Consider the following 15,084-nt stretch of genomic DNA (forward strand, 5'->3'; position numbering starts at 1 on the left):
CCAGTTCCAACCAGGAAGTTTCATGGCGACTGCAATTATTTATTATCTGTATTAGCTAAAAGCAGCTGGCACAGCCCCGGGTCCTCACAGTATTGCAGTTGCAGCTTTGCCTCTTCCACGCATTTGCCTCAGCAGAAGGCCAGAGCTGGTATCCTAAACCTCAGCCGAGGAGCAGGACTCCGGTCGGACATTGCCTTGAGAACTGCAAGTGTACGCCCAGGGAACGAGAAACTCATCACAACTTTCTACAGCGAGTCATCTCAAAGGAGTTGTTCAGGAGAAACCTCTCCACTCGACATGGTGGGCTGAAACTGTCACCTCTTCTCCCCGCCCCCCCAAAATGTTGCTTTCTGGGCAGTTAGGCTGAAAATAACACTCTGTGAAAACACCTTGGGAACTTTCTTTGCTCTGCTTTTACCCAGATGCTGCTCTTCTTGCCACGTTCTGGATGCCAGATATGTTGTTGGAGTTACAGCCACCTCAGCGCTTTCGTGCCGTTCATGTCCTTCCCTGGCCAACTGCTGGAAAGAACCTGTCACGTAGGGAAAGTCTAGTGGATTTTCTTTCCTAGCTGCCTGCCAATTCCTACAGCGGGGAAAGCCTGACCCCAAGTCCATGGGGTGGGGAAGGGGACAAGGGAGAACTGCTGGTGCCATTGTAAGGCAGATCCCCAGTAAGAAAGGGGTCTTTCTCAGCCAGGGACCCTGCAGGTACGGAGAGACCCCAGGCTGTGTGGGTGCACGGTACAGCCGTGTAGCTCTCTTTTTTGAGTCGGTAAACCCTGATTTTTGTTGGGGTTGGTGAGTTACGGGAGCTGCGTTGCTCTCCTGCTAGAGCTCGCTCTGGTGTCCGTCCGCCACGGCTCCCTTGGCACGGGGGTGCCGTGCCCCCTTAGCCATACCTGGGACTTTGCCCTTCAGAGCTGTTCTTTTTCTGAAGCTTTTTGGCTTTTTGAGTCGGTGTTGCTGTTTGTTTATGGTACAGCACTTCAAGCTGCGCTTTTCTTTTCCTTGCTAAATCGCTGCCGTCCCTCCGTTCTTCGACCGGGGAGAATATTTTTCCCCGCGAGATTCTCTTGAGTCTCTGTTAAACCGAAAACAGGACGTTTTCTTCTGCAGGTACAAGGCGAAGATGTTTAGGCTTCTTACCCCTTCTTTTTAACTGTCCCCCGTGGCCGGGGACTCGGGGCTGGGCGTCCTCCCTTTCCCCCCCGCCGCGCGTAGTGGTACAGCCCGCGGCGGTGGCCGGGAGGCCGCGCCACCCGGAAGCGCTTGGCGGCAGCGGCCGGAAGCGGCGGCGGTTTGTTTCTGGCCGGACGCGCTGGGGCTGCGCGCGCCTCCCGCGGCCCCGCCGACGAGCAGCTCATGGCCTTCAACTTCGGGGCGACGGCGGGCGCCGGTGCCGCCAACCCGACCGGTGAGCGCGGAGGGTGCCGGGCGGCGGCAGGAGCCGAGCGTGGGCCGGGGAGGAGCCTTCTTGCCCCCCCGTGACGCGCCCGGCGTGGCGGCTGAGCCCCAACGGTCCTGGGCTCGCGTGCCCGCCGCCCCGCACGTGACACGCCGCGTGTCGGGGCGCGCGTGTCCCCCCCGTCCCGTCCCCCCACCCCACCCCCGGTGCCATCCGCAGCCCCTCGGCGGTGGCGGGGCGCGCGGTCCCCGCCGGTCCCCGTTGAGCCCGGAGCGCGGCGGGCGCGGCCGTGCGGAGCCGGTTTCGGCAAGGCCGGGCGTTAGCCGTCTCCTCTCGCCTCTCCGCGGCGGAGCCGGTGAGATGCGAGCTCCCCCGCTGCTTTCTCCCGCCCGCTCTCGGTCACCCCACCGCACCGGCCGGGTTCTGTTCGGGTCTTTCCCTCCTCCCGCACGAACGGCTCCTGCGCAGCGGCGGCGGGTCCGTCTCGGGAGGCGTCCGGGGCTTGGTCCTGCCGAGTCAGTCGTTCGTAGGGCGCTTGTGACGTGGTGACGGACGGTTAATGCTGCCAGGTCGCTGGGATCAGCGCTCTTGATGGCGGTGGTGCGCCTGTTGGGATGAGATGCTCTTGGAAGTTAACCTTCGAGCAATGTGAAAGGCAGCGTTCGGCTTGTAAAGGAAGATGGGCTTTTCCCCACTTGTTTTGCCGCTGTCAGTTGACTGTCAGGCTTGGTGAAATGTAAGCCAGAGCCTTCCTTACTCTCACTTAGTAAAATAATTCTTCGCTGGCTCTTAGAGTAGACCCTCTGAATCAGTCTTTCGGACAGGGCTCATCTTCACTGCGGTTAGCCTGGGCTCTACCGTGTGGGCTTTCGCTCCGACTCTGGCTGTCTTAGACACAGACTTTCTGGCCCCATCTTAAAGTAAAAGATCATCTTGTACTGCTTGTACGCTGTCACAAGGTTTATTGTGGTCGCAGACCAATATTAGAAGGAATTCTGGGATCGAACCCCAGGACTTCCCGTTGTCTGTCTGTCTGTCTAGCATGAACCTCTCAGCTACTTCTGGGGAGGGAATCGGGGAGCCGCTGTATTAGCCCACTTTTCTTAGCGCTGAAAAACCTGCATGCATTGGGTAAGTCAGCAGCAAGCGCTGGAGCGCACAGGTTTTGCGAATATAACTTGAATAAGTCCGCCCTGGAGTATTTGAGGCACGCACGGTGCCTCAGCTGCCGGAGTTGTATTTTGTGGTTATTCTGCTATCGCTGCTCATATGTGGGTATGGTATTAGCACGAAGATGGTTTATTCTTGCTTTCCTGATGATAGCTTATGAAATAACTATGCCACTATCGGTTACACTAGTACAGACGCAGCTGTATCGAGCCATCTTAGGCAGTTAAAAATTACTCTTAACGGGAATGCTGAATCACATGGATATTCTCATGTATAGCTTTGAAATAAGATGGGGAAAACGTTAGCTCTTTATATGCAATATAGTTGAAAAATAACATGCTTACAGCAGTGACGTAGGGAGAGTGGGTTATACAGAAAGCTTTTAACTGTCCTCCTTGTGTTCAATAAATAATGTTTAATGCCAGTCAATATCGTACTCTTGTTTTTGACTATGCCTGTCTTGTCCGTGGTGATGGAAAAATATTTTAGCTTTTCTTTCCTGAATCTACCTTTTACTTAGAACTAATGTTACCTTGCTCTTTTTCTGCTTCCCGCTTGTCAGGATTTGGTGGGCTTGAGACTACAAACTCCACTGCCAGTGGGTTTAATTTTGGGGGTTTCGGATTAACTGCTAATCCTGCAGTGAATTTTAATATTGGGAATTTCGGTGTTTCTACTACCTCAACTCCACCATTCAATTTTGGTAACAGTCTGGCAAGTGCAGGTAGATAATGCATAAATACTTATTCTGTAATAAATGTTAACAGCAGGGGTCCAAGAATTACATTCCGAACTGAGAATCTGTATTTAGTACTAATCTTAGTATCCAGTGAAGGCTGGAGATAAAAGCTCTGAAAGTGGAACGGGTTTGAGAGCCGTAGGCTTATAGGGTTTTTTGCCTATTAAATTCTCAAGAAATAGCTGTTGAGGAAAAATAACCATGTACCAAATACTCAGTCTCTGAAAAGGAAATGAATTGTGGTAACCTACCAGTCTGACCCGGTCTAAAATTGAGCCTCGATTACCTAGCAAAATTCTCCGTTCAGATCCAGGCAATCACGAACAGTTGCAGAGCTGGTCCCTAACGCCACGTTTCCTGACATGAGATTCTTGGACTACTGCAGTCATGTTTTTCATCTTCCCCTGTGTCTCCTCATTGGCCTTCCGTTGGCTGTCATGAATGCACTACACCTCGATAGTTTCTGTGGAGAAACAAATTTTATACGATCAGCACAAAATGAACAGCCCTCGCTGTGATCTCTGTTTCCTAAAGACCGTTCTGCACCCTGGCATAGCACGCGTCCCAGGCTCTCGTTAAGAGATTCTCTGTGCTTCTGGGAGGGTCTTGTGCGTGATGTGTGCGCTGGGTGTTGATTAAGAAAACGGTTCACGGCCCCATGGAGATCCATCAGTTCTGAGTCATCAGCTGATACAATTGCAAGTTAAATCTCTTCCATTTCATCTAAAAATGCTTAACTGTATGGATTTCTAATGCTTTTAACTCGTGTAGAATTAGCCCGTGGGGTCTCGTTGCCGCTGCTCGTATAGGAATTACATTCATTCCACAGTGTCATTGCTCCCTGTGTTAGCGTACTCTTACCTGTTTTGTGCACTCAAGGGGTCTGATTTTGTTTTTATTTGGTATGAACACTATTGGACTGTACTTCTTTAGCTGAATTTGAACTACTCCAGAAGAGAACTTGCATACTTAATTTTGTTTAGCAGTTTGCGCTCTTGGATCCTTTTTCAAGAAAGGAGGACTAAATTTGCTGTGAGTACAAAACCAGCTAAAAATGGTGTCATCTGATGGTACTCCCACTAGGGTTTCTCACTAGCTGGTAGGACTGAAACTTGAACATTACAAGGAACAACTTATTATATCCACTTGCATTAAGATGTTTGCTGAATGAAAATAAAATGTGATTGCATGTCAACTTTGGTTTAAGCTTTTTATTTTGTATGTATACAAGAGGACAGTAAGTGTAGTAAGTCTAAAAAGACTTTTTTTTTTTTTTTTGCTATTGACCTGTGAGTGGCAGCATCTTTTTGACAAATACTTCGTAGCAGACTGTCTTTCTTCATTTGAATACATGTAAAAACAGCTTGAAACGGGGAGACTTTGCTCTCCAGGGCTAGTCAGATGTCCACAGGCTGCACCTCGGGCCGATGGTGCTTTTGCACCACCGTAGCAAAGAGGTGGTGTGGTGGCATCCAGCACTTGTGCAGTCTCATGCGCTGGGAGGCTGTCCGGGCCGGTAGCACCGGTCTCGGCACAGCCACCCTGTATCGGGGCACCTCTTCTGAGGGGGCAAATGGGAAGATGGGGTTCTTGGGGCTTTCTCTGGCACAGTGGAGCTCAGGCCCTCCCTTAGGTCTCCTCCTGCTAGCCAGTGACTGGTTTTCCTGCAGATCTGTGGAAGGCTGATGGCTTTTGCATCCGTCTTCCTCTGATAGTGGTTGAACCTCAAAGTGAGATTTAATGGGGATGATGACAGGGAAACTAGGCTTAAAAAAAAAAAAAAAAAAAAAAAAGACCTTGTAGAATTTTACCTGTGTGTAGAAAGAAATCGTTGCTGTGACAGCATTCCCATGTCAGCACAGCAATTGTGTGCACCCTAGCCTCAAGCTTTACTTGATTTGTTTCTATTTTTGCTCTGAAGAGGTTAGGAATGTTTAAAAAGCTTACAAAACATCAGATGGTTTATTAAACACTTAGCAACGATATTGACTAGAAGTATTCCTGAGAATGAATCTAAGAAATACTATTACTAGTTGTGTCTGTCACGAAGGAAAGCACATCCTGCTGGTAAAGGAGCAGGATGTTAGTTAACTGCTGCTTTTTTATTTGCTTTCTTGACACACCATAGACGTATTGGCTTTCTGGTTCATGTTTTCTCCCCCATTTCCTCGGACAATGAACTCGATACCCATGATCAATGTGAACTACATGCTTGTAACATAATACATCCATCTGTCAACATCTTTTCTCATAACACCCCTTGAAGCGTGTGGTTTATCGTCATGTTATGCACGGCTGCCACTCACAATGTGCTGTCTGCCTTACTTGCAAACTTTGTTTGTTAGGTGCGTTTGGAGGATTTGGGACAACTACCACCACTGCGGGACCAGCATTTAGTTTCTCTGCTCCCAGCAATACAGGCACCAGCGGTAAGAGAGCACAAATCTGAAAGTATTTGCTTTAGAATGAACAGTAGGGCATCAGCCCTTCACAATAACGTTTTGCATTTCACAGGTACTAGTCTCTTGTTTTTCTCAATAGCGTTTTGCTTATTTCCCCAGGACTCTTTGGTGGTACCCAGAACAAAGGCTTTGGATTTGGTACTAGTTTTGGCACAGGAACTGGAACTGGCTTGGGTAGTGGGTTGGGAACTGGGCTAGGCTTCGGAGGCTTCGGTACGCAGCAGCAACAGACCAGTAAGTATGGCCTTCTCTTGATTTACCCCTTCCTTAGCAACGAAAGCGTAAGACTGCAACAGGCGCGCAAGTAGTAGGACAGAAGTATATTATAAAAGGAGGCTGTTACACTTATCTCCTGATTGATGGAGACTTCTCAGAAATTTGGCTTTTGAAATGCCTACGGTTGCAGCCCTTGCCTTTTTCTTAAACTAGAGCTCAAGCAAGTTTCTGAGCTTCACCCTTGAGTTCCCGACAACAATATTCACCCCTTTGGTTTGGCAATGGTAGAAACAGTAGTTACAGAATTGATGTTGGCAGTCATGGCATTACTAGAAAGGGGAGAAAAAGAGTCTTGAGTTTAGTTTAAATGCGAGTTGGATAATGACCAGCTGCAGGCTCTGAGTCCACTGAATTTATAATAACAAATCTACCCTTCAGATTTAGATATCGAAGGTGCCAGATGATGTCATGGGTGAATATAGACGTCTCATTTAAAGAAAAAAGAATAAATCTTTTCTTCTAACTCTGCATCCAGGAACTTCTGTTGCTGATGAAGATTGGGTGTAAAAAGACGCTTTTAAAAAACATTATCTGATAGTGAGTTATTTATTCTGTGCTTTATTTTGCTTCTCAAAATGTGAAAAGACGTGATACCAATGATGCGCAGATGGTATGTGTTAGCAAGCAAGTCTGTCTTGGTTGGTAAAAGGAGTTCATTTGTTTTTCTTCATCCAACACAGCATTAGGAAGCGGCTTGTTCAGCCAGCCTGCTCAGACACCTGCCCAGTCGAACCAGCTCATCAATACAGCCAGTGCCCTCTCGGCTCCGACACTCTTAGGAGATGAGAGGGATGCTATTTTGGCAAAATGGAACCAGCTTCAGGCCTTCTGGGGAACAGGCAAAGGTTACTTCAACAATAACATCGCCCCAGTGGAGTTCACGCAGGAAAACCCCTTTTGCAGGTTTAAGGTATGGAATTGTTCAACTGCCCGCAAACAGTTCTGAAGCAGTTACTCTGCTTGCCCGGAGTCTGGGTGTCTCGTGAGCGTTAAATCAGATTTTGTTACTGTTATGAGTTTTCTGAAACAGTATTTTTCCAGGTAATGTACACAACTCTGATGCATGCTAATTAAAAGGTTTGAAGATTTATAGATGCTAGAAATCTGGGTGTTGTTGAGGTACTAGATAATGAGTGCGTATGTGGATGATGAAACTAACCTTTTTCTATGATAGCGTTCAGATTGGTGCATGTGTGGTTGGAGCAGATCTCTGGAAATGAATTTTAATGTGTATTTGTTTAGGTTACAATATTAGAGAAACTATTTAAAATAACCTTCACATCTGAAAGAAACTTAGCATCTGGAATAAGAACTTCACGGTCTTTCTTCATCGCTTTGCCTACATTAGAAAACCCCTCTGTGAACCTGGCCCATGCATACCGTTTTAAATACAGCAGCCTTCAGCTTTCTTCTGCCTTTATCCTTGCCAGTGCTAAAGCTGACTCCATTCCTTGTACTAGATCATCACCAGTTCCAGATCTTGCTTCTCATGTCAACAAAGAATATGTTGCTCTTCATCCTCCGTAAATCTTGTGCCTGCTGACTTTCTTGCTAAGCTTCAGACTTGGAAGTGGATTTGGGTCAGGCATGGTGATACCCTCCTTTGCCAAGCTGATTCTTTGAAGTGCAAACTTTCTAACCTGAATGTAGGTTAATACCTAATTAAGACTAGTTTTGATTATGCACATCATGACGCTTTTATAAAATCTTTGCAGCAGCCGAGTGCCTGCATAACCAATGTTTGGTTTCTGTTGCATTACCTTTTTAGGTGTTACCTTGAATATTTTGTTGATAATGCATCTGAAAGCTTACTTTCTTGTAAGTTGTTGCCTGAAGTGGCTTTAGAGTTTTCTGGGCTTTGAAAAATTGCGAAGTATAACTTGTGTGATACAAAATTGGTTATTTTGGAGCTTCATTTACCAAAAGGAGAAGTTTTCTTTTCAAGTTAGACAGTGCCGCGTACGAGGTTTACTTTTGTCCCTATGACTTGAGTATTACTAATGCCATTATGGATTCACATACCTTAAGTGAAATAGTGAAAAGTTCGATGTATGCTAGCAATGGCAGATGCCTAAGGAAAATAGTGGAGAAGTTGGTAGCAAAGGTATCGGAGCAAAGTGGCTACTTTGGTTTATTGCCTCTGTAAGCATCAGGCATCTGATAAGAATGAAGCATTACCTGAAGGGTTTCACAGGTGTTCAGGGAATCCACTTGTACACAATTCCAGCTCTAGAACAAATGAGAAGCATGCAGCTCTTAACCAAGAAAAGTGTGCTTCAGAGGTATGTGATACAGGCCGTCATTTGAAGGACCACAACGGAGTAGAAAATCCGTTATAGTTTGAAAATACTTAATTGCATACAGAAATCGTGAAAGATTTATTTATTTTAAACAGAAATACCAGAGGAGTCATGTGCCTGTGGTCTTAGTACTACTTTGCACATAATGAGATTTAGTCGTCTGTGTACTGGCAAGTCTTTCCCCACGGTGTGGGCCTCTTTCACAACTATGAAAGTGAAAGGGGTGTGCTTAAAACCAAATTCTTCCTTAGCTGTCACCGTTGTGCTCCATGACAGGACGGCCCAACCGAAGAAGGCTGATTCCACGAGGCTTACCATCGCAGGGAATTCCTCTGCTGACAAAGACCAGGCTCTTGGGCACATCCCCAACTCATTTCTCTCTTCAGCTGAACTTGCACAAGGGGAAAGGAGCAAGTCACCCACCCACATGCAGTGTCAGGGCCTTAAAAAGCACCCGCTGTCCAACATGTCACCGGTGATATGTTGGTGTGACAGTTCATAGGCAAGATGAGATGAGAACTGCCGCTCTGCTTTTGCTTATAACGAGTTAACAGTTTAGGTCTTCCTTACAAGTCATGTGGAGTTTATGCTGGAGCTGACAGGATTGTTTTTGAAACAGGGAAAGCACGCTGGTACTTAGCACAGATGGCAACACGTGTTCCTGTATTAGATTATGATGTTGAATTAAACACCCAACCTTACTACAGCTTTATCGCAGCAACAATAAAGATAACATTAAACTTCATAAGCAATTGCACAAAGAACCCATGACACTTGCTAACACAAGGAAAATTGGCTGTCCCAAATTCTTGTGTGAGAACCTTACTTGTTGCATGTCTCAGCTGGTAGAAATATTCTGCGTCCATATTTTGACTTGTACTGCCATGCAAACTGTCCGGATCTACAGTAGGAAAACGCTAAGAAATCCATAAAGGTTTATGGTTGGCTTATCTTTCGATTGGGTTATGTCAGTAACTGTTTTTCATTCAGACATCTGGACATGTAATGTTGTAAAACTCTTCTGGAACTCTAGTAATTTTTCTGTATTCAAGTCTGGTCCTCTGGTTCCTTTTGCAACTTAGAAAAAGTGTAAATTTGTAAAATGTTCCTGATTGATATCAGCTCTGAAGTAGCATAAATACCCTGCTGAGCTGGCATCTCCCAATCCATGGCGCTTTTTTTTTTTTTTTTTTTTTTAAGATGGGGAATGGATACTGACAAACTTTTTGTAAAAATCTGAACTGTTTCCAGAGCTACTGTACTGGTGGCCTTGTGAGAGAACATTTTAAAGAGGGATTGATTTTATGTTTCTGCATCTCTGAGTGTGTCGTAACTTAAATTTTGAACCGGTTGCTCTAAAAATTGAGGGGTTTAGCCCCTCCCCTTCATGCCACACAGATATGCTTTTGCTAAGTAATATATCCCCAGTTTTTGTTTGTTTGTTTGCAGGCTGTGGGTTACAGTTTAATGCCCAACAACAAAGATGAAGATGGCCTCGTGGTCTTGGTCTTTAACAGAAAAGAAACAGATATTCGAAGCCAGCAGCAGCAGCTCGTAGAATCACTACACAAAATTCTGGGAGGAAACCAGACGCTCACTGTCAACGTAGAAGGTGTTAAGACATTGCCAGATGACCAGTATGTGAACTTCATGCAGTTTTGCCTTTTTATCCGGTATTGCATGTTATAAAGGGTTGGTGCTTAGTCTACTCTGTCTCCCTTTCTCCTTGATTTTAGATCTGTTCATCCTGAGTTTGATTTCATGTCTCTCATTCCTTTGTGTTGCTTTTTCTTAAGGCATTAAGTCCAGTATCTTTCCTGTGTATGTTCTTGCTTTTGCTGGAGTGCACAGCTGAGGGATCTCAGCTCAGGTCAGGAAATAGGCTTCTTCAGGCCCTGCTCAGCAGCAAAAATTGGAGATGAGGATGCTAACCATGAAGGTGGGATAAATACTTGGTATTTTAGGAGCTATGAGGTATATGAGAATGTAATTTTGTAGGATACTTACAGCTTTCCTCTTTCTGCCTTGCTATGTTAAACCCTAGCTTTACTGGTACTTTATATCTCAGTTAGCTAAAGGAAGTTAACAGTCAGCGGGGAGAAGTGGTAACTTAGATTTAGGGTTGTTCTTTATTGTGTTAGTTTTTATATGCTGCTGACCTTTTCCTGACAGTACACATTTTGTCTTGCTCAGGACAGAAGTGATCATTTACGTTGTTGAGCGCTCGCCCAACGGCACTTCGAGGAGAGTTCCTGCAACGACCCTCTACGCCCACTTTGAACAAGCCAACATAAAATCGTCCCTGCAGCAGCTGGGGGTCAGTCTCTCCATGGCCAGAACAGAGCTTTCCCCGGCACAAGTCAAACAGCTCTTGCAGAACCCTCCTGCCGGTACGTGGTCTGGGGCTGCGCAGGGGCACGGTTGGGCCTCTGCTGGGGCTTTTTTGGGTCTCCGGGAAAAATGCAGCTGTCGTCCCACTGGAAAACACCTTTTAAAACTCAAGAGTTTCCAAGGCATTCTGGCATACTGACGTAGTGGTTTTAATTACAGCCAGTTTTCCCACTGAAGTGCAATGTAGTCCACCAAGACAGTTATGATTTATCAGTAGTATGCCACACAACACCATACTATATGATTTAGCCATCATAAATCACTTCAACTTGTCCAACTAAAAAAAACAAAGGTAAACATCAGAATAACCATGTCCTATATTCACTTACTAGTTTTTGGGGGGCTCACTTAGCCTGTATATGTGGCCACAGATAGTAGGTATACAGCTCTGTTTTAGAGTAGTTAAGTGCTGTTCATGGAGGATGTAGTAACTTGCATCATGATTTTGATGTACATGTACAATTAGGCTGCTTTTGTTTTATGTATTTGCCCAGTGAAGAAGTTCATGGCAAAACAAGCAACTGTTCTGTCAACAGATAAAATCCTTAGACAAATCCTGTTAGGAACTGTCATAATTCCTACTGGGATTATTTTGCCAACTGGTTTAGTTCTTTGATTGCTTAATTACTGCTTTTTTAATTTTTTTTTTTTAAATACAATAAGCAACTTGAAGAGGAAAGATGACCCAAGTGTAGCATACAGTGGAAAAGATGGGAATTTTTCCCCTTGAAGTATGGATTGTCCGATTTGATCACCTGTTGGTTGTTCCTTTCAAACCAGTAGAAATGCTTGACAGCCTTTTGGACTGAACTTACTGCCACAGTTCGGGACCAAGACTTTTAAGAACTACCCTTGTTTAATTAACCTTTATTTGTAGAACAGTCAGTCAGGTTAGCGTAGCTCACAGGGTGTGTGTATTTCCTAGTATTTTTCCTGCTTAACAGCTGTAAGATGTGATATCTGTTCAGATCTATCCATACTAAAAACTTGTTTGTTTGGGTTTTTTAAGGTGTTGATCCAATTATATGGGAACAAGCCAAAGTTGATAATCCTGATCCTGACAAGTAAGTCTAATAGTCTGTCTGAGTATTACAAAAGACTTGGAAAGGGGAGAAATATATAATATTGTGTAGTACCCTTCAGGTAACTTGTAAGAAACTTCCTAGAGAATAACTTTGTCAAGTGCTGATCTCATTCGAAGCGGTGAGGATTACTAGAAATGCCTGTGTAATCCCTTTACCCATTTAGGTGCTTAAGGTTTGTCAGGATAAAGAGCCTTACTTGCATGACTTCAAGTTGTGGTGTCCTCCATTATATGGACTAGTTATTGTGACTTCTTTCTTTGTTTTGCAACCGTTACGGTTTTTTCTCTTTATGCCTGCAGCTGGAAGTGATGTACCCTTGTACCCTCCAGCGGTTACAGATAACTTAGGCTGATTTCTTCATGAAAAAGGAACAGGTTGTTAGGAATAGTGAGGACTGTAGAACTTAGCAAAACAAGATATGTTTATGTATTATATTAATTTATAATAGGCCAAGATCATATGTAACTTTAGATTATATTCGTAATTGTTAATTCATACCACGTGAAAAATGCGTTGTAAGAAATATTTGTATTTTTGTAGGCTTATTCCTGTGCCAATGGTGGGTTTCAAGGAACTGTTGAGAAGATTGAAGGTCCAAGATCAGATGACCAAACAGCATCAAACTCGATTAGATGTAAGGTTTCTCATCTTCATCATGACTGCTTGTTGTTGACAAAGGATGTGCTATTAAGTGACCCTCCCCCCCATGCCTCCTGTGTGTTGAAAACCGAAACTATGTGCATGGGTCTGTGACTCTTTATCACTATTTCTTAATATGTTCCTTAATTATATCTTTTGGCCAAAAACCAAGCGGTACGTTTTGGCTTTGGTTTTTCTCAGGTTCAAACTTGCTGTGTTGTTATAGGCTAATTCAAACCAGCTGAATTAAGTTGCACTGGCATAGACTCTAATTTGGTCACCCAGTTTTCTGATGCCTTCTGAAAATCCCAGTTGCATATGAAACTAAATAGAAACCAGAACAGTAGAGGTCTAGCGAAAAGCTTTCTGGAAGCATCTTGGGCGAGGACGCTAAGTTGCTGGACTGAGTACTGTTTTGAAACTCCTGGTTTCAAATCAGGACTAATGTGTTCTGTTATCGGAAACTGTTATGACTTCCAGCTGACCCCATCTCCTCTGCAGATAATATCAGAAGATATCAGTGAGCTGCAGAAAAACCAAACGACAACTATGGCGAAAATTGCACAGTACAAAAGGAAACTGATGGCGCTTTCTCACAGAACGTTACAGGTAACACGGATAGTCTAAATAACTCTTTCTGACACACAGTCTAGTGCCAGAAGGCAAACTGAGAGGGGGCAGGATGACCTGTGCAGTCTTGCGCATGGCCGATGTTGAAAATGAAATTCTGACTTCATCTAAACGGTATTGCTTTAAGTAACAGGCAGAGCTGTCAGGGAAAGCTTCAGGTGCGCAGCGTGTCTTACTGCTTTGGGAACCTTCTCTGTCACTTACTCGGAAGCCACGGGACTGCCCTGAGGTCTCGGAGCAGCAGACTAAACGACAGAACAAATCTGATGAGAGATGTGCTGGAGGAAGGGCAAAAAGACATGTGGATGGGCTAGTGGGGAAAGAGGTGGGCAAAGTCTTCTCTAATGAACCTCAAAGCCTTCTTTTGTAGGTGTTAATAAAGCAGGAGATCCAAAGGAAAAGCGGTTATGCCATTCAAGCAGACGAAGAGCAGCTTCGTGTACAGTTAGATACGATTCAGTGTGAACTTAATGCACCTACGCAGTTCAAGGTGAGTAGCTAATAGAACTTTGCCAACAACTCTGTTTTTTCCTCACAAAAGAATGTAAGTAAGTTTTCCAAACCATGCAAATGTATTTGTTGTGGAAAGCTTTCAGAAGAGAAGTCCAGCAGTGTTACTAGGTTGTAGCATCAAGCTCTTTGCTGTATGACTGATAGGTATTTAAGTATTTTTGAGTTCTTGGAAGTATTGGAGTTGCTTGCCCTTTGCACGTCTTCCAAAAAAAAAAATTAAAAATGGAATGAGTGGCAATGCTTCCTGCCCTGGTGACTCAAGGAGTAGTACATGCTGGAGCTCTGACAGATGTAAATGAGTTGCATTTGATTTAAGCCTGTTTCTGTTCCCAGGGCAGACTGAATGAGCTCATGTCCCAAATCAGGATGCAAAACCACTTTGGAGCAGTGCGGGCTGAAGAGCGCTATTACATAGATGCAGACCTCTTAAGGGAAATCAAGCAAGTAAGTATTACTGGGTGGAATCCTGGGATACTCTCTGAACTTCATAATTTAAGCTAGCTACGCACTAACTTGGGAGATGTATTCAGAATGTCATGTTTTTGTAATTGTTTGATGATGAAGTCCTTTTTATTGTTTTCAGTGACAGTGCATTAATTGTTTGATGATGAAGTCCTTTTTATTGTTTTCAGTGACAGTGCATCACGGTATTGTACAAAGCCACTCGATGCAGTCAGGCTATTAGTCCAGAAAATGCTGCTTTTCCTTCTTCCAAAGAAATTATGCCAGGCTTTTCAATGTGCCAAGGCCACCAGACATGGCACCTTTGAGAAATATTACTTAAAATATGAGTTGAACTATGCTCATGCTGTCTTTTAAACTATCATCTGCAGCATTTGAAGCAGCAGCAAGAAGGCCTGAGCCACCTAATTAGCATTATAAAGGATGACTTGGAAGATATCAAACTTATAGAACATGGGCTGAACGAGAGCATTCCCATCAGAGGAGGAGTCTTCAGTTGACGTGGTGGATGCTGCTGGGCTTACACAGAACACATTACTCGAGTTCATGGTTCACCTTCCAAGGCTAAAACTGTTGAGGTAAAATAAAACACGTATCTTCTAGGAACAATGGTATTTTGGCTGTTATCTTTAGAATTAGCAAAGCCTCTTCTAAGCTTTTGAACTTGACCTTTGGAAGGTTTATATTTTATAAAGCTGTATATGCTTTAATAAAAGAAGGAAAACTGAATCTGTTCAGATACCATTTTACTATAAAACTATATGTACTATTGTACATTTTTTCTTTTTTTTTTTTTCCCCCCTTTTTTTACAACAACGTTGTCCTAGAAATACAGTGCCGAGGGAATTGTTCCACTTGTGACTTGGTTTGTGGCAAGCTTAGCCCGCTTCGATGTTTTGGTCAAAACAATCAAGTAACATCATTATGTAAACAGCTAATTTAAATCATTACAGATATGTATGTTGCTGTAACGATGTCGGTCTCTGCAATACCAGTAGTTTGCTGGGGCA

General features: G+C 44.3%; 1 protein-coding gene across 2 annotated transcripts; it reads left to right on the forward strand.

Moving 5' to 3' along the window:
* Positions 1 to 462: 462 nt before the first annotated feature.
* NUP54 (nucleoporin 54) lies at positions 463 to 14,799 on the forward strand. 2 transcript variants are annotated; one of them, XM_076337437.1, is made up of 13 exons: positions 463 to 1,416; positions 3,140 to 3,301; positions 5,662 to 5,745; positions 5,878 to 6,012; positions 6,735 to 6,964; positions 9,804 to 9,991; positions 10,548 to 10,744; positions 11,755 to 11,809; positions 12,371 to 12,464; positions 12,971 to 13,078; positions 13,470 to 13,589; positions 13,946 to 14,056; positions 14,446 to 14,799. In XM_076337437.1, exons 1-13 carry the CDS (start codon positions 1,365 to 1,367, stop codon positions 14,572 to 14,574), a joined length of 1,665 nt encoding a protein of 554 aa, XP_076193552.1. In that variant the 5' UTR covers positions 463 to 1,364; the 3' UTR covers positions 14,575 to 14,799. The 2 variants fall into 2 exon arrangements, with proteins under 2 accessions (XP_076193552.1, XP_076193553.1); XM_076337438.1 differs by lacking the exon at positions 3,140 to 3,301.
* Positions 14,800 to 15,084: the final 285 nt, after the last annotated feature.

This window comes from Aptenodytes patagonicus, chromosome 4, assembly GCF_965638725.1.
Source record: "Aptenodytes patagonicus chromosome 4, bAptPat1.pri.cur, whole genome shotgun sequence".
Taxonomy (NCBI): Eukaryota; Metazoa; Chordata; class Aves; order Sphenisciformes; family Spheniscidae; genus Aptenodytes; species Aptenodytes patagonicus.

Bases quoted from the DNA above. Each gene is read 5' to 3' on its own strand.
- NUP54 (XM_076337437.1), top strand. From the start codon at position 1,365: ATGGCCTTCAACTTCGGGGCGACGGCGGGCGCCGGTGCCGCCAACCCG. The intron at 9,992-10,547 runs GTATGTGAACTT...TGTCTTGCTCAG, and splicing joins AAGACATTGCCAGATGACCA to GACAGAAGTGATCATTTACG. The intron at 13,079-13,469 runs GTAACACGGATA...CTTCTTTTGTAG, and splicing joins TTTCTCACAGAACGTTACAG to GTGTTAATAAAGCAGGAGAT.